This window comes from Ranitomeya imitator, chromosome 9, assembly GCF_032444005.1.
Source record: "Ranitomeya imitator isolate aRanImi1 chromosome 9, aRanImi1.pri, whole genome shotgun sequence".
NCBI lineage: Eukaryota > Metazoa > Chordata > Amphibia > Anura > Dendrobatidae > Ranitomeya > Ranitomeya imitator.
Genome location: NC_091290.1, coordinates 140,934,650 through 140,960,052, shown reverse-complemented (window position 1 = coordinate 140,960,052; position 25,403 = coordinate 140,934,650). Strand labels below are relative to the sequence as shown.

The following is a 25,403-nucleotide window of genomic DNA, read 5'->3' as shown; positions in this document are numbered from 1 at the left end:
CACACATTACATTACTGATCCTGAGTTACATCCTGTATTATACCCCAGAGCTGCACTCACTATTCTGCTGGTGCAGTCACTGTGTACATACATTACTGATCCTGAGTTACATCCTGTATTATACCCCAGAGCTGCACTCACTATTCTGCTGGTTCAGTCACTGTGTACATGCTGTACATTACAAGTGATGCAAGGCTGCAGTGCTAACCACTGAGCCACCGTGATCCCCAGGTTATATCAGCTGTACATCTATATTTATATACAGGAGGTGCCCAGGTTATACCAGCTGTACATGTATCACTATATACAGGAGATGCCTATGTTATACCAGCTGTTTATATGCCCAGGTTATACTTGATACTGCCAAGTAATGGACAAAGATCGACGATTCTCCACGCACCATGCTATTACTCCGACCCTTTTATTTTAGTTCTTTATTTTTCTATTTCCACCTGAAAACTTTTCAGTTTGTCAGTGGATTTGTTCAGATTCTGGGGGCAACAGAAAGGTGGAAACACGGAAACGATTATTCTTGGAATGTTTTAATTTTTATATGAAAAAACCCTGGCAGTTTAATAAGGGTATGAAGACTTTTTTTTTTTTTTTCTCTCCCAGTCTGTGCCCTGTATGTGTGGTGTGTACAGAAGACGCTCTGTGTTGGTTCAGCTTCATGTCTGGAGATTCTGTATATTATTAGGGGTCCTTCCTAATAGTGAATATGCTGGTCTAAAAAGGGGAGACCCTGTGGCCGCCTCACTTCGCAGACACACAGGTAATCGTGTTCGGTCAGCAATATAAACTTGTTACTGTCAGTGCAACTTTGTTACTGTCAGTGCGGCTTTTATACTGTGTCGGTGCGGCTTATTCAACTGTTGGTGTGGCTTGTTACACTGTTGGTGTGGCTTGTTACACTGTTGGTGTGGCTTGTTACACTGTTGGTGTGGCTTGTTACACTGTTGGTGTGGCTTGTTACACTGTTGGTGTGGCTTGTTACACTGTTGGTGTGGCTTGTTACACTGTTGATGTGGCTTGTTACACTGTTGATGTGGCTTGTTCAACTGTCAGTGCGGCTTGTTCAACTGTTGATGTGGCTTGTACACTGTTGGTGCGGCTTGTTAACCTGTCGATGCGGCTTGTTCCACTGTCGGTGGGGTTTGTTCCACTGTCGGTGCGGCTTGTTCCAGTGTCGGTGCGGCTTGTTCCTCTGTCGGTGCGGCTTGTTCCTCTGTCGGTGCGGCTTGTTCCACTGTCGGTGCGGCTTGTTCCACTGTCGGTGCGGCTTGTTCCACTCGAGCCTCGTCTATTCTGATGACCATTGTTTTTGCTGTCAATGAATTGAGACCCTAATAATTGTTGCAAATGAGGGTTTGCTCCAGTCCAGTAGTAAGGGGGCCGCCCTGAGCTCCCGGAAGACCCCACTAATATAAAGGAAAATGACACAAATTTTCAAAGGCAGCCACCCTAAATACTAAGCTGAACCAAGCTGTCACCGCCGCGCTGCCTCCTGCACCTCTTGGCACGCGGATGGCCGCTGTCTGCTCGTTCATTATCGCTTCTGACAAGATACATAAAGTGCAGATTAATCTAATTCATGTAACAAGCTCCTCTTTCTTGTCAGATTGCCAGAAAAAAGACAGTTGTCATAGCAACCAGTATAATATAGCACCCTCCATCCTTATGACTGCACCCCTTAATCGGTCACCTGCCCTCTCCATAGTGTGACCACAATGTAACTGATGCCGAGACGGAACTCGGAATGTTACTGTAAGTGGAAGTCTCCCAGATTGTGTTTGTTTTCTTCTTGGTTGTTTATTGGTTTGTTTTTCCTGGTTAATTTGTTTGTTTGTTTTTTTGTTTTGTGCCATTTTCCTTATTTGGGCATTTTTGTCCAATTCTTCATTTGCAACTTTTGAAAACATTGGCAAATAATTTTTCTCAATTGTTCTCTGGTGAAATGCAAAATCATAGTCTTCTATAGTGCAAGAAAAGAAAATTATTTTTTAAGGAATTGTGCAGTTTTTGTTTTTTTATGTACTCTAAGAAAGTCAAAATAGACCCCCCCCCCCCCAAGAAAAAAAATCTTATTTTTTGTCAACCAAAATGTGGCATTTTGTCTAATATACCACATCTTGTCTGCAAAAAAGACAAGAAAAAATGCAAATGAAGACTGCAACATCTCTGCTTCCCGGAAGTGAATAGATATTAATTTGTTACATGGGCATATGAAGTTTTTTACCTGGGAAAGCAGAGTGACAACCCTTATGGGAGGAGTTAGTCACCATATTGGGGAAAGCTGGGTGACTACTTACATGATCATTATAGCTCCTACTTTGTGTCACTCAGCTTTCCCTAGAGCCAGGTGTAACTGTGATTAATCTAGAAGACACTGAATTAACCTCTGAGTCTGGAAAAGCTGTGTGGCTACTAAGTGACAACTTCCACCCCAGTATGGGTGCAGAAATGTTACAATATCCAGAATCCTCCTTTTTTGCACCACATTCTTAGGCCGGTTTCACACGTCAGTGGCTCCGTTACGTGAGGTGACCGTTTCCTCACGTACCGGAGCCACTGACTCACGTAGACACATTAAAATCAATGCATCTGTGCAGATGTCATTGATTTTTTTTTTGTGGACCGTGTCTCCGTGTGCCAGAAAAATCTGGACGTGTGAGACTGGCCTTAGGCAGATTTGATGGCAGAGCCTGGCACCAGGGAAAGCTAGATGTGAATTAATCTGTGGAGCGAATATGATGCCATAGCATTAGTTACCCAGCTTTCCCAGACTTCAGAGTGGTCACCACAGTCCATATGTGGCTTATTTTCAAGGCATATTTGATGGAGAAGTGTAAAGCCAGGGAAAGCTGAGTGACAACTATTGTGCTAGAATATCGGCATATCCGCAGTCACCCAGCTTTCCCTAGAAACAAATCTAACAAAGAAGCTGCTTGGAAGGTTTTGCGTCTCGGATCATCTCTGAGGTTCTCGAGGGGCCAATAGATCCTGTCTGTAGATCTTCCAGGATTGGTTTTAGAGTTAATGTAATTTTTGACTGCGTTGCGATTTTTGGTTTTTCTTTTTTGCGACACTTCTATGAGGTCCTTTCAGCAATTTGCAGGATTTTGGGTTCGGGTCCCCTCTGCTCAGAATGAAAGAATATTTTTTATTTTTTTTTAAATCTCCCAAAAGTTTAGTCACTGTTTGCATTTACACTGGTGGAGAACTGAATATCGACCTATGTAAGCAGGTTGCCGATCACCCGATGCAAAAAGCAAAATGTTTGTTCGTCAGGTGAAATGATTTTCAAGTTTGTAAAAATATTATTGCTCTCAACAGCGTAAGTGCATCGTCCTGTGTAAACACGTGCTGCCGAGAACAGTGCTATTCTATGAGGACAGGACGATCACATTAACTTGTCTGAACAGCAGGCTATAAAATGTGTCTATATAATGCCAGTCTGTGGGGGTTTAAAAGCTGCAGATCCAGGTCTCCTATAGGAGACGTCCTCTGTTTGGAGCTTTTATCCCTTTGGTCTTCTTCTAGTCCAGACACCAGATGAAGACTTTGCACAGCTGACAACTCCTTGCTGCAGACTGCACTCTCCTCCACACTTCTGCTGCACATCCCAACACTGTGCTCTTAAAAGAGCGTCCTTATAATGCCTTCTGAATAATAGTGCCCGACCACGCTCTTCCCTCAATAAGCCCCACGCTGTACACCTGAAAAAATAATTCCATCTCAATGTGCTCCGGACAAAAAATGACCCCCACACTGTCCCTCTTATGGTACATGGCCTCCACATTATCCTCTGCTATAAAATATTCCCACCCCTCCCTTATGTACTGTGACGTGCACGCGCTCCTCCCTTGTTTCCTGCACGCGCTCCTCCCTTGTTTCCTGCACGCGCTCCTCCCTTGTTTCCTGCACGCGCTCCTCCCTTGTTTCCTGCACGCGCTCCTCCCTTGTTTCCTGCACGCGCTCCTCCCTTGTTTCCTGCACGCGCTCCTCCCTTGTTTCCTGCACGCGCTCCTCCCTTGTTTCCTGCACGCGCTCCTCCCTTGTTTCCTGCACGCGCTCCTCCCTTGTTTCCTGCACGCGCTCCTCCCTTGTTTCCTGCACGCGCTCCTCCCTTGTTTCCTGCACGCGCTCCTCCCTTGTTTCCTGCACGCGCTCCTCCCTTGTTTCCTGCACGCGCTCCTCCCTTGTTTCCTGCACGCGCTCCTCCCTTGTTTCCTGCACGCGCTCCTCCCTTGTTTCCTGCACGCGCTCCTCCCTTGTTTCCTGCACGCGCTCCTCCCTTGTTTCCTGCACGCGCTCCTCCCTTGTTTCCTGCACGCGCTCCTCCCTTGTTTCCTGCACGCGCTCCTCCCTTGTTTCCTGCACGCGCTCCTCCCTTGTTTCCTGCACGCGCTCCTCCCTTGTTTCCTGCACGCGCTCCTCCCTTGTTTCCTGCACGCGCTCCTCCCTTGTTTCCTGCACGCGCTCCTCCCTTGTTTCCTGCACGCGCTCCTCCCTTGTTTCCTGCACGCGCTCCTCCCTTGTTTCCTGCACGCGCTCCTCCCTTGTTTCCTGCACGCGCTCCTCCCTTGTTTCCTGCACGCGCTCCTCCCTTGTTTCCTGCACGCGCTCCTCCCTTGTTTCCTGCACGCGCTCCTCCCTTGTTTCCTGCACGCGCTCCTCCCTTGTTTCCTGCACGCGCTCCTCCCTTGTTTCCTGCACGCGCTCCTCCCTTGTTTCCTGCACGCGCTCCTCCCTTGTTTCCTGCACGCGCTCCTCCCTTGTTTCCTGCACGCGCTCCTCCCTTGTTTCCTGCACGCGCTCCTCCCTTGTTTCCTGCACGCGCTCCTCCCTTGTTTCCTGCACGCGCTCCTCCCTTGTTTCCTGCACGCGCTCCTCCCTTGTTTCCTGCACGCGCTCCTCCCTTGTTTCCTGCACGCGCTCCTCCCTTGTTTCCTGCACGCGCTCCTCCCTTGCGTACTATGGCCACCATAGTATAATTTTGAGGATAATGTGAATGTGCCATGTCATCCGCTAGATTAAAAACTCCTGAACTTCCAGGCTGGCTGCCCATTCATAGATGTTGCCAAACTACAACTCCCACCATGCTCCGACATGTCGCATCAGCTAAGGAGTGACTGGTTGGGCATTGGTGGGGAGTATTTTAGCCAGTTAAGAACTGTTTATTTTGGACCTCCATTGTTTGTCATGGGACTGCAACCCAATCTGTCCTTCTCCTCGATACAGGCTGATGTGCGTGCCCTGTTGTGAATTCTGTGGCAGAGCTCCCTCCTGTGGTCACAAGTGGTACTTCGGCTGATTCTCTCTGTGAGCTTCCGTTAGTGGAGGAGAGTGGTACTGCGGCTTCTGAGTTTCCTTCCTCAGGTGATGTGGTGAAGTCGTTAGGTGCTGCTCTATTTAACTCCACCTAGTGCTTTGATCCTGGCCTCCAGTCAATGTTCTAGTATTGGACCTGTTTCCTCCTGGATCGTTCCTGTGGCCTGCTGCTCTGCATAGCTAAGTTCCGCTTTTGCTATTTGTTTTCTGTTTTTTTCTGCCCAGCTTGCTTATTTGTTTTTTTCTTGCTTGCTGGAAGCTCTGGGACGCAGAGGGTGTACCTCCGTGCCGTTAGTTCGGTACGGAGGGTCTTTTTGCCCCCTTTGCGTGGTTGTTTGTAGGGTTTTGTGTTGACCGCAAAGTTACCTTTCCTATCCTCACTCTGTTCAGAAAGTCGGGCCTCACTTTGCTAAATCTATTTCATCTCTACGTTTGGCTTTTCATCTTACTCAGTCATTATATGTGGGGGCTGCCTTTTCCTTTGGGGTATTTCTCTGAGGCAAGGTAGGCTTATTTTCTATCTTCAAGCTAGCTAGTTTCTCAGGCTGTGCCGAGTTGCATAGGGAGCGTTAGGCGCTATCCACGGCTGCCTCTAGTGTGGTTGGAGAGGATTAGGGATTGCGGTCAGCAGAGTTCCCACGTCTCAGAGCTCGTTCTATGTTTTTGGGTTATTGTCAGATCACTGTATGTGCTCTGACTTCTATGTCCATTGTGGTACTGAATTACCAGATCTTAACAGTGCCCTACAGGCTCCAAGAATAACTTTTTTTTTTTTCTGTATCTGCTGAATATTCATGTGCCTCTATCATATGTTCACATGCAGATATCTGGAGTGGAGAATTGTTCCCTGGGCTCTCTTGTTGCAGTTTAATGTTAGCCACTAGAGGGAGCCAGTGTACCCTGGCCAGCTGTGCTGATATCAGGTCTGACTTTTCTAATGTCATTGATCTGATCCCTTGCAGACTCTAAGACTTGTAGTTCCCCCAGGACTGGAGGGATTTGATGCCAGGGATGTAATTGGCATTCACTTCAACATGTGGAAGCAGCGACGTGAAATAATAAGGAATTGTCACCTGTTGTAATTGACATTTCTAAGTTACTTCTGTGACACTAATGACTTCTTTATAGCAGTGCCAAAAACCTGGGAGGCCAGTAAAAAAACCTTGAGATTAATTTACTGCAAAGGGCTCTTATAGGACCGAGGTTCCCAACCTGAGTTGGTTTAGCTGCTGCTCAACTACAACTCCCAGCATGCTCTTAGCTACAACTGGAGAGCCTTAAGTTGGGAACAATATAGGGTATAAAGGCACATACACTGATGACACAGGATGGAAATATCACAGCTCACCTCCTCCTCCTTTACAATGACCTTTACACATGCTCATTAGGTGCTCCAACAGGATTGGGGATCTGCTCATTGCTGCTAATGTGCATGTGCATTTCCTGAAAAAACACGAACTTGGAGTCTAATAAAGCCCCTGTCGCTAGTGTAGAAATGTCTTGATTTTTCTTTTGAAGGCCTTTGTTAATATTTTGGAAATAAAACTTTTCCAAAACTTTTAACACTAAAACCTGGTGCAAACAATTGGTCATTTTGTGCCGATCGCTCCCCTTTTACTGTCCATCCGGTCTGCCCTGCTGCGCTTCTCCTGCTCATGCCACCACCTGCAGGCCAATTCTAGGTACTGCACCCCACACAACTTGCTTCCATTTCCACGTCTTTCAACCAGAGCACTTTCCGATAATTTTCCATCTTAACGTATCGGATCGCACCTGCTGCATTGAAGGCTGTGAATAGCCGGCTACCCGGGGAAGAACTCAATCTGCTCTCAATCATCGCTCCTTTTCAATCCGAGCGAAAAGATTTCACTGTCTATTAAGAGCGAGCGCTGCAGATGCGGCTGCGGTAATTCATCACTCCGGTCTCCACCTCCTATCTAAAGAAGCTGGAGGTGTGTAAGTGCTTAAACTAAACAGTGACAAGTAATTCGGATGCGGCGCCCTCCTTCCTTCTGCCGCGCCATCTGTTCTCTTAAGAGCACCATCTTTTTTTGACAAATGATTTTTGTCAGCTGCAAATTTTTAAGTTTTCAAATCCAGACGCCCATTTCAGCTTTATCAAAAGTGGGGAGGAAATTGTCTTATTTTCTGCACTGCATCAATCCAACCAAAAAAAGGAAAAAAAAAATGTAAGAAAAGAAAAAGATTCCGTGCAAGCGGGTGACATTAGCGAGCGTAAAGTGGTGCAAATTGGAAATGTTTGCATTCTGCAATAAGTTGCATCTACCCGGCTGATGAATATTTTGGTGCAAAAATGCAAAATATTTTTACCGTCTGTCTTTTTTCCTTTTTTTTTTTTTTCTTTTTTTTTCTTTTTTTCTTTCCACACTCAGTTATGCGCCCCTGTAGATACATTGCCGCGAGTGTAGCGCTGCAAAACTATAAAATGTCTCTGGGCACAGTGGCATAAGGAGCGCCAGGTGTCATTGGTTTGCTTTGTTACACCGTCATCTACTGGCTAAAATAAATACTGCACTGCAGAGAATTAATTTTTCAAATTTTTGTACGCTTTTTGCAGAAACTTAAAATTCTAAATATAGAAGAAAAACAAAGCAAAAATAGCAGGGATTTGGGCATAAATCTAGGTTTTCATGGAGTATTATCTTGCCTATACTTAATTGGGTCGATTTTTATTATTGCACTTGGCTGTTTTCGGTATTTTGCACTTTCTTTTAGCACCAAATTTACTTTTCCATAAATCTATTTTACGTGTTTTTTGTTTTATTTTTATTTTTTTAATTGTGGGTGCATTTGAGGGTTTCTAGATAATTTTGCAAGTTTTTATAAAAAGTTGCCAAATTTGTAAATTTTTTAATCTGAGTTTATGTACACTAGAACATTTTCAGCAACGTATAAACCTGTGAGTTTTTTGCAATAAAAAGTTCCAAAATTGGTGAAAAGCTGGGGGGGGGGAAAAGATGAAGTTTTGCAAGTTTTTAGAGCAAAAATCTACAATGTTTTGCTAAATTTCACCAAAATTACTATAAAAAAAATGTTTTTACATAAAATCATTCCAGGGGGCACAAAAGTGTACATTTGCGATAAATTTGATAACTTTAGGAAAAGTCAAAGATGAATCGGGTAAACTCATTGCAAAATTCATGAGCCGTGCGCACCATTTTACTGAAAGTGGTAAAATTGTCAGTAAATACCTTTCCACTTTCCCTTGCCAATGGCCCACGTGTTTATAGATTGGGGTGCCTGGAGCAGGGTGAATGAAGTGGGGTTGTCCGATAACTTGACCACCGATGTTTTGAGGACTGATTTAGGGAAAATGGTTGCATATTATGTCCTTGATTCTCCTATCCAATCTGATAACGGTGATGTAAATGCGGATAATGACAGAGAATTGCATGCATCCCTCGAGAGTGATATACCAAACAATGCTTGTAACGGGGTCTACCAAGCTGGGGTATCTTTCAGTACCACCCCGTGTTTCAGGAGGTCCACTCTGCTTTGGCTGGAGTCAGAATGAAGGACGCTGGCTGGAATTGCTTGGTTACATGGGCGCATATAAAATATCACTGCTTCTCCACGTATTTCCAGTCTGACAACACTTTACTCACAGGACACAGAATATATCACACAGATACAGAGTGCAGGCCAATAGAAAAGCAGCAGGCCAGACATACATTACAATAGCCGCAGGTGGCCGGAGCCTGCCGATATTTACTGTGGGAATTACAAAGGTGGGGGAGGACAAAAGGGGAATATTGTGTCCCCTCTGATCAGGGGGCGCAGCCTGTGGGCTGATGCATCTCACATGGAACCTATTATACATACATATAACTGCACAACATATTCTGGGTGCTGAGTGGTTCCGTAACACATAACAATGCTTTATCTCATACTGATGATGCTGAGGATGAAAAGGTGCAAGTTTTACCTGCTAACTATTTATTTCCTAAGAATGATGTGTCTACACGTGCAGGAGTGCTCAGCCACATCACTCTGTGGGGAGGAATGGCTGAGGAACCCCTAACAGGGGCAAGCGATGGCGCTCTGGGAAATGGGGAGATGCATGGGAACTGTGAGGAAGGTGATGCTGTGCAACTGACCAGTGCCACAGAGGAAGGTAACTGCCCCATATATAGCACTGCTCCTGAGATGCTAGGGGTGGATGGGGAGGTAGAACCCATAGCATCATGGGTCTGTGGAAATCCCTGGGGAGACAACCTACGTAGCTGCTGTCACTCGTAGTCACAGTGCCCGGAACGCAGATAACGTTCTGCCTTCTGGACCCTCCTCAGTCACAGGCGTGACTGAACCGGAAATGAACACAGAGCAGGTCCCAATGGGGAAGGGATCCTGATGTCCCTTCTGGCTTCCTCCAGCCAGGAGTTTCAGGCCTCTCTGCACTCAGATGCGAGCCTGGAGAATTTGAAACGCCTCACCGAGACGCCCACCTCTGGGACTGATAAGAGGAGGGTGTTCTGGGAGCGAGTGAGGTTGTACCGGGAGATAGTACCTGGAAAATCCCAAAAGGAGTGGCTGAGGGAAAGACAGCTGGTCATTCTGCACCAATTCAGGAGTGAGTTGTTGCGGATTGCCCATGAGATCCTGCTCGCTGGTCACTTGGGGATCAGCAAAACTAAGGCCCGGCTGTCTCAACAATTCTATTGGCCCAAGATGGGGACAGATGTGACTAACTACTGCCGCTCCTGTATCACCTGCCGAAGAGTGGGTAAGACGGGGCCTACTCTTAAGGCTTCCCTGATCCTTTTGCCAGTGATAGAGGATAGTGATGAGCGAGTATACTCGTTGTTCGGGTTTTCCCGAGCACGTTCGGGTGATCTGAGTATTTGTAAGTGCTCGGAGATTTAGTTTTCGTTTCCTCAGCTGCATGATTTACAGCTGATGGACAGCTTGAAGACGTGGGGATTCCCTAGCAACCAGGCAACCCCGACATGTATTCAGGCTGGCTAGCAGCTGTAAATCATGCAGCTGTGTCAACAAAAACTAAATCTCCGAGCAGTCACAAATACTCGGAGATCACCCTAGCGTGCTCGGGAAAACCTGAAACAATGAGTACACTCGCTCATCACTAATAGAGGAGCTCCTTCACTGTGGTGACCGACCACAACCCCCTGAGCTGGCTGCACACAGTGTCTGGTACCAAAGGAAGGTTGCTATGCCGTAGCCTTGCCCTCCAGCAGTACAGCTTAACTGTGAAACACAAGGCTGCGAGCATGGCAATGCAGATAGGCTGTCCAGCCGGGGCGAGCCTGCTGAGGTGCGCATGTAGGAGTACTGAGAGGTCCTGCCTCTGTAGCGCAGTCCAAAAGGTAAGGTGTCAGGAAATATGAGGCATTTGGTTCTCTATAATCAAGCACACTAATCTGTGCAACATCCATTAGGTCTGTGTAGGGTACACATGCTGCAGCTGTGGTTCCCTCCACCCTCACGGCCCCTCCTTCTCACCGGACTAAATGGCTTTTCTTCACAGTCTGCCTGTGTAATTCTAAACCACTCATCCCCCCTCCCTCAAGAATGTGTTGATCAGGAATTGGTCTTTGTCCCATGCGCACATGGGACTTTTGTTCTTGAAAAGTTAAGTGTGTAATGGAAGTGGTTAGTGATATAGGTGTGAAAGTTACATACTTGGACTGTGCAATGATAGAGCTACACACCAGTGCATTTTCTAATTTCCCATACCAGCAGAATCCGAGAAAAGGATTTCTACTTGAGTCGCACAGCTACCCAATGTGTAGACTCAAATGTAAGCTAACTTCGTGAGAAGACATGCAATGTTCTTGTCGTCACTCTACGAGGTCTCCAGCTCAAGATATGATGGTTAAAAGGTTTTCATGGGATTCTAAGTCTTTCTGAGAAAAAAGGAGTGCATTTCATAACTCAGCCCACCCAGTGATGTCATGACCAGAGGGTATATCCCTAACCTGCTGAGTTATGAGTGGGTCTTTGCCCAGGGAGTTGGCTAAGAGAGGCTCTGCAAATCTGCTCTGATGCATTGTGATGTATCGCCCCCCCAACACATGGCCAGCCATGATATGAGATAACTGAGTTTTTTTCAACTTTAATCCCTTTTTATTTTGTAATTCTGTACATAATATAACTGTCTCATCTTGTAATATCATTTTTATACTTTTTGTAAACGCTGCCTAATCTTTTTGGAGTCAATGCAATATTATTTACTACTGTCGTTTAACTTGCTCTAAATGTACCCCAAGTCCTCCGACCTAAGGCATTGCTACTGATTGGGTTGGCTCCTGACCCGCTATTAATCATAGTAATAGGAGATGGTGGCAGCAGAGCTTACTGAGCTTGTTGGGTGAAGCTGGCCGTGACTGAAAGGGGTTTATAAGTGTATATTGCCTGTCTGCAGCTGGGAACAGTTAAATCACCATCACAGCAGCATGCCCAATAGCCAGTACACGACCAGGCAGCCTTTCTGGTGACTGACTATCCTAGGTGCAGTTCCTTGACTGACCTGATGGTAAGGAGGGTGTCATGAAATATGACGTATTTGACTCTATATTATCACACACTAAGTTCTGCTACATCCATTTGGTCTGTGTAAGACACATGCTCAATACTCCCCCCCCCCCCTCCCCCCCACAGCTCTTCCTACTTCTCCCTGCCTAGATAGTTCTCCTTCTCTCTCTGTTTGTGTAATTCTAAACCACTCATCCCCCTCCCTCAAGAATGTGTTGGCTAGCAGAAACCAACTCTTTGTTTGCAGGTATGTGCTTCCATTTGTGCGTGAGTTATTCAAGATGGAAAAACTTGACCCCAAGTAGTGGTATAGGTGTGAAAGTTACATATTTGGTATGTGAAACAATAGAGCAGCACACTAGTGCGTTTCCTAATTTTCCGTACCAGCAGAATCCAAGTAGTAGATTACTGCTTAACCAAGACACACAGGCAAATCGTGTTTAGACTTAAATGTCCACTTCATGCTGAGAAACATAATTTTGTCATCCTTCTATGGGCTTCTCTCCAGGAGTTAAGGCTAATAGCCGGATTTAATAACTTTCAAAAAAGTGGAGTATCCAGCCCCTCAGTAATGTCACAAGCAGAGGGTATAAGATTCAGCCTCATTGTAGGAGTGTCTTTGCCCAGGAAGTTGGCTAACATAACCTCTTAAATCTGCTCTGATGCATTGGTATGTGTCGCCCTTCACCCAGCTGCATGGCCAGCCATGATATGAGAGAACTGTAAGTGTTTTTTTTCAACTTTAATCCCTTTTTTTAAAATTGTTCTGTACGTACTTTAATTGTCTCATCTTGTAATATTGTTTTTTTATACCTTTTTTACACTGCCTATTTTATTTTGGTGTAAGTCATATTTACTAGCTTTGTTTTCCTTGCTCTAAAACATACCTCCAACACCTTCTGAAGTAAATTACGCTTCTGTTTTGGTTGGCTCCTGACCTGCTATATTAATCATAGGAATAGGTGCTTTTGGCACCAGAGCGTACTAAGCTTGTTGGGTATAGCTGGCCGTGACGGGAAGGGGTTTGAGTATTGCCCAGCTGCAGCGGGGAATAGGTATATCACCCTTACGGTAGCGTGCCCAATAGCCAGTACATGACCGGACAGCCTTTCTGGCGACTAATTATCCTAGGTGCAGTTCTCTGACTGACCTGAGGTTAAGGGGGGTGCCAGAGAGCTGCAAGTTCCAAACCGTAACTGGGAAGTAGAATATAAATAAATCCCTGAAGAACTGGGGCAACCAAACACCCCCGGTTCATGACACACATCTCCTGTCCTGTGTATATACTGCACAGTACCACTCCTCCTGTCCTGTATATATACACTGCACAGTACCACTCCTCCAGTCCTGTATATATACAGTGCACAGTACCACTCCTCCAGTCCTGTATATATACACTGCACAGTACCACTCCTCCTGTCCTGTATATATACATTGCACAGTACCACTCCTCCAGTCCTGTATATATACAGTGCACAGTACCACTCCTCCTGTCCTGTATATATACACTACACAGTACCACTCCTTCTGTTTTGTATATATACACTGCACAGTACCACTCCTCCTGTCCTGTATATATACACTGCACAGTACCACTCCTCCTGTCCTGTATATATACACTACACAGTACCACTCCTTCTGTTTTGTATATATACACTGCACAGTACCACTCCTCCTGTCCTGTATATATACACTGCACAGTACCACTCCTCCTGTCCTGTATATATACACTGCACAGTACCACTCCTTCTGTTTTCTATATATACACTGCACAGTACCACTCCTCCTGTCCTGTATATATGCACTGCACAGTACCACTTCTCCTGTCCTGTATATATACATTGCACAGTACCACTCCTCCAGTCCTGTATATATACACTGCACAGTACCACTCCTTCTGTTTTCTATATATACACTGCACAGTACCACTCCTCCTGTCCTGTATATATACACTGCACAGTACCACTCCTCCTGTCCTGTATATATACATTGCACAGTACCACTCCTCCAGTCCTGTATATATACAGTGCACAGTACCACTCCTCCTGTCCTGTATATATACACTGCACAGTACCACTCCTCCTGTCCTGTATATATACACTGCACAGTACCACTCCTCCTGTCCTGTATATATACACTGCACAGTACCACTCCTTCTGTTTTCTATATATACACTGCACAGTACCACTCCTCCTGTCCTGTATATATGCACTGCACAGTACCACTCCTCCTGTCCTGTATATATGCACTGCACAGTACCACTCCTCCTGTCCTGTATATATACACTGCACAGTACCACTCCTCCTGTCCTGTATATATACATTGCACAGTACCACTCCTCCTGTATATATACACTGCACAGTACCGCTCCTCCTGTCCTGTATATATACATTGCACAGTACCGCTCCTCCTGTCCTGTATATATACACTGCACAGTACCACTCCTCCTGTCCTGTATATATGCACTGCACAGTACCATTCCTCCTGTCCTGTATATATACAGTGCACAGTACCACTCCTCCTGTCCTGTATATATACATTGCACAGTACCATTCCTCCTGTCCTGTATATATATACACTGCACAGTACCTATCCTCCTGTGCTGTATATATACACTGCACTGTACCACTCCTCCTGTCCTGTGTATATATACACTGCACAGTACCACTCCTTCTGTCCTGTATATATACACTGCACAGTACCACTCCTCCTATCCTGTATATATACACTGCACAGTACCATTCCTCCTGTCCTGTGTATATATACACTGGACAGTACCATTCCTACTGTCCTGTGTATATACACTGCACAGTACCACTCCTCCTGTCCTGTATATATACACTGCACAGTACCACTCCTCCTGTCCGGTATATATACACTGCAAAAGACCATATCTCCTGTCCTGTATATATACACTGCACAATACCACTCCTCCTGTCCAGTATATATACACTGCACAGTACCACTCCTCCTGTGCTGTATATATACACTGCACTGTACCGCTCCTCCTGTCCTGTATATATACACTGCACAGTACCACTCCTCCTGTCCAGTATATATACACTGCACAGTACCACTCCTCCTGTCCTGTATATATACACTGCACAGTACCACTCCTCCTGTCCTGTATATATACACTGCACAGTACCACTCCTCCTGTCCTGTGTATATACACTGCAAAAGACCATTCCTTCTGTCCTGTATATATACACTGCACAGTACCATTCCTCCTGTCCTGTATATATACACTGCACAGTACCACTCCTCCTGTCCTGTGTATATATACACTGCACAGTACCACTCCTCCTGTATATATACACTGCACAGTACCGCTCCTCCTGTCCTGTATATATACACTGCACAGTACCGCTCCTCCTGTCCTGTATATATACACTGCACAGTACCACTCCTCCTGTCCTGTATATATACACTGCACAGTACCACTCCTCCTGTCCTGTATATATACACTGCACAGTACCACTCCTCCTGTCCTGTATATATACACTGCACAGTACCACTACTCCTGTCCTGTATATATGCACTGCACAGTACCACTCCTCCTGTCCTGTATATATACACTGCACATTACCACTCCTCCTGTCCTGCATATATGCACTGCACAGGACCACTCCTCCTGTCCTGTATATATACACTGCACAGTACCACTCCTCCTCCTGTATATATACACTGCACAGTACCACTCCTCCTGTCCAGTATATATACACTGCACAGTACCACTCCTCCTGTCCTGTATATATACACTGCACAGTACCACTCCTCCTGTCCTGTATATATACACTGCACTGTACCACTCCTCCTGTCCTGTGTATATATACACTGCACAGTACCACTCCTTCTGTCCTGTATATATACACTGCACAGTACCACTCCTTCTGTCCTGTATATATACACTGCACAGTACCACTCCTCCTATCCTGTATATATACACTGCACAGTACCATTCCTACTGTCCTGTGTATATACACTGCACAGTACCACTCCTCCTGTCCTGTATATATACACTGCACAGTACCACTCCTCCTGTCCGGTATATATACACTGCAAAAGACCATATCTCCTGTCCTGTATATATACACTGCACAATACCACTCCTCCTGTCCAGTATATATACACTGCACAGTACCACTCCTCCTGTGCTGTATATATACACTGCACTGTACCGCTCCTCCTGTCCTGTATATATACACTGCACAGTACCACTCCTCCTGTCCAGTATATATACACTGCACAGTACCACTCCTCCTGTCCTGTATATATACACTGCACAGTACCACTCCTCCTGTCCTGTATATATACACTGCACAGTACCACTCCTCCTGTCCTGTGTATATACACTGCAAAAGACCATTCCTTCTGTCCTGTATATATACACTGCACAGTACCATTCCTCCTGTCCTGTATATATACACTGCACAGTACCACTCCTCCTGTCCTGTGTATATATACACTGCACAGTACCACTCCTCCTGTATATATACACTGCACAGTACCGCTCCTCCTGTCCTGTATATATACACTGCACAGTACCGCTCCTCCTGTCCTGTATATATACACTGCACAGTACCACTCCTCCTGTCCTGTATATATACACTGCACAGTACCACTCCTCCTGTCCTGTATATATACACTGCACAGTACCACTCCTCCTGTCCTGTATATATACACTGCACAGTACCACTACTCCTGTCCTGTATATATGCACTGCACAGTACCACTCCTCCTGTCCTGTATATATACACTGCACAGTACCACTCCTCCTGTCCTGCATATATGCACTGCACAGGACCACTCCTCCTGTCCTGTATATATACACTGCACAGTACCACTCCTCCTCCTGTATATATACACTGCACAGTACCACTCCTCCTGTCCAGTATATATACACTGCACAGTACCACTCCTCCTGTCCTGTATATATACACTGCACAGTACCACTCCTCCTGTCCTGTATATATACACTGCACAGTACCACTCCTCCTGTCCTGCATATATGCACTGCACAGGACCACTCCTCCTGTCCTGTATATATACACTGCACAGTACCACTCCTCCTCCTGTATATATACACTGCACAGTACCACTCCTCCTGTCCTGTATATATACACTGCACAGTACCACTCCTCCTGTATATATACACTGCACAGTACCACTCCTCCTGTCCTGTATATATACACTGCACAGTACCACTCCTCCTGTCCTGTATATATACACTGCACAGTACCATTCCTCCTGTCCTGTATATATACACTGCACAGTATCACTCCTCCTGTATATATACACTGCACAGTACCACTCCTCCTGTCCGGTATATATACACTGCAAAAGACCATTCCTCCTGTCCTGTATATATACACTGCACAGTACCATTCCTCCTGTCCTGTATATATACACTGCACAGTCCCTCTCCTCCTGTATATATACACTGCACTGTACCACTCCTCCTGTCCTGTATATATACACTGCACAGTACCACTCCTCCTGTCCTGTATATATACTCTGCACAGTCCCACTCCTCCTGTCCTGTATATATACACTGCACAGTACCACTCCTCATGTCCTGTATATATACACTGCACAGTACCACTCCTCCTGTCCTGTATATATACACTGCACAGTACCACTCCTTCTGTCCTATATATATACACTGCACAGTACCACTCCTCCTGTCCTGTATATATACACTATACAGTACCATTCCTCCTGTCCTGTATATATACACTGCACAGTACCATTCCTCCTGTCCTGTATATATACACTGCACAGTACCACTCCTCCTGTCCTGTATATATACACTGCACAGTACTGTAATGACCAGAGGTCCGAATAAGATCCAGTGAGTCACAAACCAAGACCAAGGCAGAAATCTCCAACGGTATTTACTCAAAGGCAAAATTATCAAGGTAATATGGAGAATATGAAGGCAGATGCACCCCAAAGATACACCAATTCAGCAGCAGCTGAAATCACTGTGCCACTCAAAGGTCTCCTGAGAACTGTGTACTACAACAGACTAGTAAGAAATTTACCTAACAGGCAACTAAAAACAGGAACAAGTGTAAATTGAATGTAGTGTTATTAAGGGAGCCCCTGGAATGGCACATTGAGTATAACTTACACAACTCTAATATAAGATACACCTCTAAAGTAACAATTTAACACTCTGAGCAGAGATACCCGCGTATCTATAACTATGGTACCGTATCCTGAGATGGATTTCCTCTCAGGCAGGAATCCGCAGAGGCTGCAGCCAGTTCATATTTTCAGCGCCAATAAGTTACAGCAAACTCCTCTTGTCTTGTCTTGTCGGCCGATGCCGAGCCCAAACGCCGGGGACTTAGTTAGTGGTCTCACGATGTAGTCTCTGCTTCTGTAGCTCCTAGGAATGCTTCCACGACAATCCGTCCGTCTCTGTATCAGCCGTCTGTCCAGACTTGGTTCTCCACTCAATGCACAGGGAATCCACAGACTTCCAAATACGTACTGGGTTCTTAGTAAAGTCTCAGTCTTTTGTTAAATAAAGGGTTAACTCCTCTCCAGGAAACGTTAGCCACACAAGTCTCTCACAGAGTTAAACAAAAGGTTAATTCTTCTCCAGGGGAACGTTAGCAACAAAAAGTCTCTCAAAAGCTTCTTTTCCTCCAAAAACACTTGCAGTAAATCCACACAGTCTCTCTTTAAGATATCACAGCAGCTTCTGCCTTTGCTTCCCGCCTTTTTCTCTCTCAGCTCTCACTTCCAAGTTTCACTTTACACCCGAGACACTAGACCCCACCCAGCAGCACACATTGTCTCTGGGAGTTTTGCACGGTCTGTTCTCTTCTGCAATAGGCAAAAACCACAGGGTCCTAGTGCCCTCTCAGTGGGACTACAGTTCACCCTCTTACATGCCACCCCACTAGAGGTTGGCGTCCTCGACATACCTTCCCACTCAAATTCATCTTGAGCATATCGCTGAGGCGGTATTCCTGCCGTAGATCGTGTAGTTCTCCTGAGTCCTACATCAACAGGTGCGACCTTAGAGGGAGCTAGAGTCTCTTCCATGGTCGTGTCAATGGGCGTAAGTGGAGTTGTCTCCTCCTGCGGCTCGATGTCCTGTGATACAGCGTCAGGACCAAGCAGTTGACCTGATGCACTCTCCTCAACAACATCCTCCATATCCCCAATATTCTCATCACCCGAGGCCAGATCGGTCACTGGGGGCAAATAAGCAGGCGCAGGAGTAAGCACACCATCAAACTCAAGATCATTCAGAGCTTCCGCCCCTTGAAACATGGCCTCTGGCTCTAGGGGGGTAGGCGCCGAATCTTCAAACCAGCACCGCTGTAACATGTTACGATGCAAATTACGGGTTGGCCCCCCTGTCCCCACCGGTTCGACCTCGTACACTGGAATCTCAGGGTTCACCTGTTTTTTTATCAGATACGGTATCGCCTCCCATCGGTCACTCAGCTTTCCTGACCGTCGTTTTGTCCTCACCAACACTCTGTCTCCCGGAGAGAACAGCTCTGTTTGCACAGGTCGCGTGTCCTTATGGACCACCTGGCAAAGGCGGTCACCCACCACCTGATGCACCACCCTCAACCGCCGCCGATGCTCTCGTACCCACTCGGATGCAGTCCGAAGGGGGGCGGAGGAGGGATCTGGCATGCTCAAATCCTCAATGTCTCGGCCAGGTCTACCAAACATCAACATGTGTGGTGAGTAACCAGTAGTACTGTGCACCCTGTTATTGTAAGCCCACATCAATTCGGGGAGATACTCAGGCCAGCATGTCTGTTGCTGACTCTCTAAGGACCTCAACATTTGCAACAGGGTCCGATTAAAACGCTCACACGCCCCGTTACCCTGAGGGTGGTAAGGCGTTGTTCTCGACTGCTCGATACCATAGAGCTGGTGCAACTCTTTCATCAGCGTTCCCTGAAAGCAGGCCCCTTGATCTGAATGTATTCTCTGCGGACACCCGAACACTTGGAAGAAATGTCGGCACACTGCCTCAGCCGCCGACTTGGCCGTCTGATCTCTTGTCGGCACCGCTACAGCATACTTGGTAAAGTGATCTGTCATCACCAGGCAGTAGGAGTACCCTGATGTAGAGTACCCTATCAACACGTAGTCAATCATGAGTAGTTCCAGTGGAGCTGAAGTCTTAATAGACTGTGTGGGAGCCCGCTGCTCAGGGCTTTTGTTGAGCCCACAAATTCGGCACTGCCGACACGCGTCGGCCACCATCCCTCCCAACTCAGGGCAGTAGAGGACTCGCTGCAACCACTGAAGTGTCTTTTCACTTCCAAAATGGGCCCCCTTCTCATGCGCCTCACGAGCGACCACCGGCCCCATCCCCACAGGAATTATCAGTTGGTACCGATGCTGCAGCTCCGATGGCAGGTACACCTTACGATACAAAAGACCTTGTTCCACACACAATTTATCCCATTGTCGAAGGAGTTTCATCCCTTCCATGGACAACTGAGCCTTGTCCTCTGCACTGGGCCAGGCCTTGTTTTGTACCCAACGGCGCACAAGTGCAACGTCCGGACACTCATCCTGGACTCTTGTCCAATCTGAGGGTGTTTTACCCAGGACACAGGGCATCCCGGTGGCCACCCCACTTGAGTGTACCACACTTTGGAAGATAGGTATTTGCCCCAAAGCTGGAGTTTCAGTATCCTCAAGTTGTTCATCAACATCTTCCCCGGATGACCCAAGGGGCACTCTTGACAATGCATCTGCATTGCCGTTCTCTCGACCAGAGCGAAATTTAATGCGGTAATTGAACTTGGCCAGTCTGGCGACCCACCGCTGCTCCAACGCCCCCAGTTTTGCATTCTCTAAGTGAGCTAGCGGGTTGTTATCTGTCATGACTAGCACCTCAGCTCCTGTTAGATACTCGGCGAAGCGTTCTGTCATTGCCCACACCAGGGCCAGCAATTCCAGACGGAATGAGCTGTAGTTAGCCGGATTTCGCTCGGAGTCTCTTAAAGATCTGCTGCCATAAGAAATCACTCGTTCTCGGCCGTCCTGCACCTGTGCTAGTACTGCCCCCAACCCATGAAGACTACCATCGGTATACAACAAAAAAGGGGTGTCAAACCGGGCGTAGGCCAGCAATGGGGCACTCGTTAGGGCGGTTTTCACTCCATCAAATGCCTTTTTCTGTAGGGGCCCCCATGGAATGGGGCGATTTCGAGGACCCAGCGCTGTCCCTCTCAAAAGTTCATTCAAGGGACTCACCACTTGTGAGAATTTAGGCACAAACCGCCGATAGTATCCTGCTAGGCCCAGGAAGGCCCGCACTTCTCGCAGGTCACAAGGAGGTGGCCACTCTTGTACCGCCTTAATCTTACTGGCTAAAGGTAGTACCCCGTCCGGGGTCACCAGATGCCCCAAATATTCAATCTGGTTTCGTAACAGCTGACATTTTTTTGGCTTTATTTTCAGGCCGTAGCTCTTGAGCCGCCGGAGAACTTGACGCAGCTTCTCCAGATGATCTTCAAATGAGGTTCTGAACACCACAATGTCGTCCAAATATATCAGGACTGATTCAAAATTTAGATCACCCAAGCAATGTTCCATCAGGCGTTGGAAGGTTCCCGGGGCGGTAGCGAGGCCAAAGGGCATCCGGTTGAACTCAAAGAGCCCCATTGGCAATACAAACGCCGTCTTGGCCCGATCTTTTTCAGCCATTGGGACCTGCCAGTACCCGCTTGCCAAATCCAACGTTGAGAAATACTTGGCCCGACCCAGGGCCGACAGGGATTCTTCAATACGGGGTAAAGGATAGGCGTCCCGTACGGTGTGGGCATTCAATTTCCGATAGTCCACACAAAATCGGAGTGTCCCATCCTTCTTGCGGACCAAGACTACAGGGGCCGCCCAGGGACTCCGGCTCTCTCGGATCACTTGGTTGTCCAGCATACTGGCCACCATGCTCTTCACCTCTTGATAGAGCGCCGGAGGAATTTGGCGATATCTTTCTCTAATGGGTGGAGTATCCCCCGTTGGAATCTCATGCTCAATCGTCTGGGTACACCCGAAGTCCTCTCCATGTCGGGAAAAGGTCTCTTGATGTTCCCACAAAACTCTCTCCAACTGCTCCAACTGCACGGGGGTCAGCTTCTCCCGATCCACTCCCATCTGCTCCATGATCACATGAACATTCCATTCCTCCGTAGGAGGTTCAGTCCGGCCTACCTCGACCGCGAATGTCCAGGATGACTGTTGGTCTGGTCGCAATTCGAACCCTGCATTTTCCGGCACCTTCTCTGCCGGTACGAACAGTTCAGCCAGTATGGTCCCAGCGGGAATTGCAACAGCTTCATCTAAAACATTGATGCATCGGACCGGTACTCGTCCATTCTTCACAATCGCCAAAGAACGGGCCACATGTACCTTGGCAAATGAGGAACCCTCTCGGGCGGGCTCAAGTAGCACTTCAAGCCCATTCAATCTCTGTGCAGCTCCCACAGGCAGCATTAAGAGTTCCTCTTGTCTGGGTCCCAGCAGGATCGGGGCCCTCGAAGTCACTCGGACCCGGCCCACCCGGCCACCTGGGACCGCACTTTTCAGCAAGTCGCAACTCAGCACTAGACGGTGTAGAATTCTCTGTGTGGGTCGGTGTCTTGTCGCACGGGCCCAGTATCGGGGTCCTTCACTGGCATACATCTGGTGATTCAAATCTCGCAGCACGTTCATTCCGAGCGTCACTTCCATCCCTCTTCTAGGGGGGTGATCCACCAGTACTACCCCTTTCTGCCCCAGCTCTTGACCAAACATTTTTAGTTGCATCCACACGATCCCTTTTACTGACAATTGACCATTATTTGCGGCGGTCAGTCGTATCACTCGGCCATCCTCTGGAATCACTAGTCGACTGTAGTATCTCTCATATACTTCTAGAGGCATTATAGTACATTCGGATCCCGTGTCAACCAAGCACCTCATCTTCCGCCCTTCAAACTCTGCTTCTATCACTGGACTACATGCAAACAAATCTTGTTCATTCCGTCGAGGGCTTTGTGTGGGTGGGGCCGCTGCTGCTTGCCCTCTCATGGCAGCGGCCGGAAGTTTAAAGCCGGCGACGGGGTTTCTGGGGCTGTAAGCGCCCGGCAGTAACGCGAGATGTGTCCCTGGCGGCCACACTTCCAGCAGGTGATTGTTCCTCGTGGGCGAGGGCTTGACTCATTCTGATAGGACGACCTGGCCATTTGCGGGGTCACCGTTCCAGGGGGTGGGGCAGGAGGTTCCCGTGAGGGGGTAGAGGCGGGATCAACTGTCAGTTGAGACAATTTCAGCTTCAACTCCTTCACCTCAGCATGCAGAGCTTGTACCACGCTTACCAGCCCCTCTCCCCCCGACCCTGATGAACCACCTTCCTCCAGCTGGGCACTGTTCACTGACCCCTCGGGAACATAGGCCGATTTCTCTTCCCTTTCCACTGCAGCTCGGTAAATCTGCCAGAAAGATAACTCTGGTGCAACCCGGGCCATTTCCAACAGTTTGTCCCGGAGAAGTCTATTGGCTACACCGGTGATGAATTGGTCCCGGAGCAAGCGGTCTACCTCCCGGAATGCCCCCATGGCCCCCGGGTCTAGTCGCTGCATCTCATTCAACATCTCTTGCAAAATATTAGAGTACTGCATCAGGGACTCACACTCTCTCTGGGGACGATTAAAGAATAGGGACCGAAGCTGAGCCACACGCGCTCGGCCCCCCAAACTCCCCTCTAACAGTTCCAAAATCTTTTCTAATGTATCCCTCTCTGATTCTGGGCGCACCATCACCATACGCCTAATATCACCCTCCAGTGCATTTAATGCCAGCTCAGCGCGTAACGCGGGGGTCAAATTACACATGCGCAGAATACTCCGGATTCTCTCAGCCCAATCTTGCAACGCCATATTGCGCCCATCGTATTTCGGCATGTGCTGAAGTAAAGCCCCTACAGGCACATAGCCTCCCGGAGTCGCAGCGGCTGCCAAGGGAACCCCAACCCCTGAGGAGGATGCGGATACAGCGGGGTCATTTCCACCCTCGCCCTCGTCCATGACAAACACTGGATCCTGCCGACTACGCCAAAAATGTAATGACCAGAGGTCCGAATAAGATCCAGTGAGTCACAAACCAAGACCAAGGCAGAAATCTCCAACGGTATTTACTCAAAGGCAAAATAATCAAGGTAATATGGAGAATATTAAGACAGATGCACCCCAAAGATACACCAATTCAGCAGCAGCTGAAATCACTGTGCCACTCAAAGGTCTCCTGAGAACTGTGTACTACAACAGACTAGTAAGAAATTTACCTAACAGGCAACTAAAAACAGGAACAAGTGTAAATTGAATGTAGTGTTATTAAGGGAGCCCCTGGAATGGCACATTGAGTATAACTTACACAACTCTAATATAAGATACACCTCTAAAGTAACAATTTAACACTCTGAGCAGAGATACCCGGGTATCTATAACTATGGTACCGTATCCTGAGATGGATTTCCTCTCAGGCAGGAATCCGCACAGGCTGCAGCCAATCCTTATCTTCAGCGCCAATAAGTTACAGCAAGCTCCTCTTGTCTTGTCTTGTCGGCCGATGCCGAGCCCAAACGCCGGGGACTTAGTTAGTGGTCTCACGATGTAGTCTCTGCTTCTGTAGCTCCTAGGAATGCTTCCACGACAATCCGTCCGTCTCTGTATCAGCCGTCTGTCCAGACTTGGTTCTCCACTCAATGCACAGGGAATCCACAGACTTCCAAATACGTACTGGGTTCTTAGTAAAGTCTCAGTCTTTTGTTAAATAAAGGGTTAACTCCTCTCCAGGAAACGTTAGCCACACAAGTCTCTCACAGTTAAACAAAAGGTTAATTCTTCTCCAGGGGAACGTTAGCAACAAAAAGTCTCTCAAAAGCTTCTTTTCCTCCAAAAACACTTGCAGTAAATCCACACACAGTCTCTCTTTAAGATCTCACAGCAGCTTCTGCCTTTGCTTCCCGCCTTTTTCTCTCTCAGCTCTCACTTCTCACTTTCACTTTACAGACACTAGACCCCACCCAGCAGCACACATTGTATCTGGGAGTTTTGCACGGTCTGTTCTCTTCTGCAATAGGCAAAAACCACAGGGTCCTAGTGCCCTCTCAGTGGGACTACAGTTCACCCTCTTACAGTACCACTCCTCCTGTCCTGTATATATACACTGCACAGTACCACTCCTCCTGTCCTGTATATATACACTGCACAGTACCACTCCTCCTGTCCTGTATATATACACTGCACAGTACCACTCCTCCTGTCCTGTATATATACACTGCACAGTACCACTCCTCCTGTCCTGTATATATACACTGCACAGTACCGCTCCTCCTGTCCTGTATATATACACTGCACAGTACCACTCCTCCTGTCCTGTATACATACACTGCACAGGACCACTCCTCCTGTCCTGCATATATGCACTGCACAGGACCACTCCTCCTGTCCTGTATATATACACTGCACAGTACCACTCCTCCTGTCCTGTATATATACACTGCACAGTACCACTCCTCC

At 47.3% G+C, this 25,403-nt stretch overlaps 1 protein-coding gene across 1 annotated transcript in view; it reads right to left on the bottom strand.

The window, feature by feature from the left end:
* Positions 1–1,032: 1,032 nt before the first annotated feature.
* Positions 1,033–25,403, bottom strand: part of LOC138648644 (S-antigen protein-like) — a 65,000-nt gene continuing 40,629 nt past the window's right edge. Inside the window, exons 2-4 of the mRNA XM_069738431.1 lie at positions 3,841–4,974; positions 2,124–2,133; positions 1,033–1,418 (exon numbers count right to left, since the gene is read on the bottom strand). Coding sequence (XP_069594532.1) covers positions 1,033–1,418; positions 2,124–2,133; positions 3,841–4,974 — 1,530 coding nt within the window. The remainder of the gene's footprint in view (positions 1,419–2,123; positions 2,134–3,840; positions 4,975–25,403) is intronic.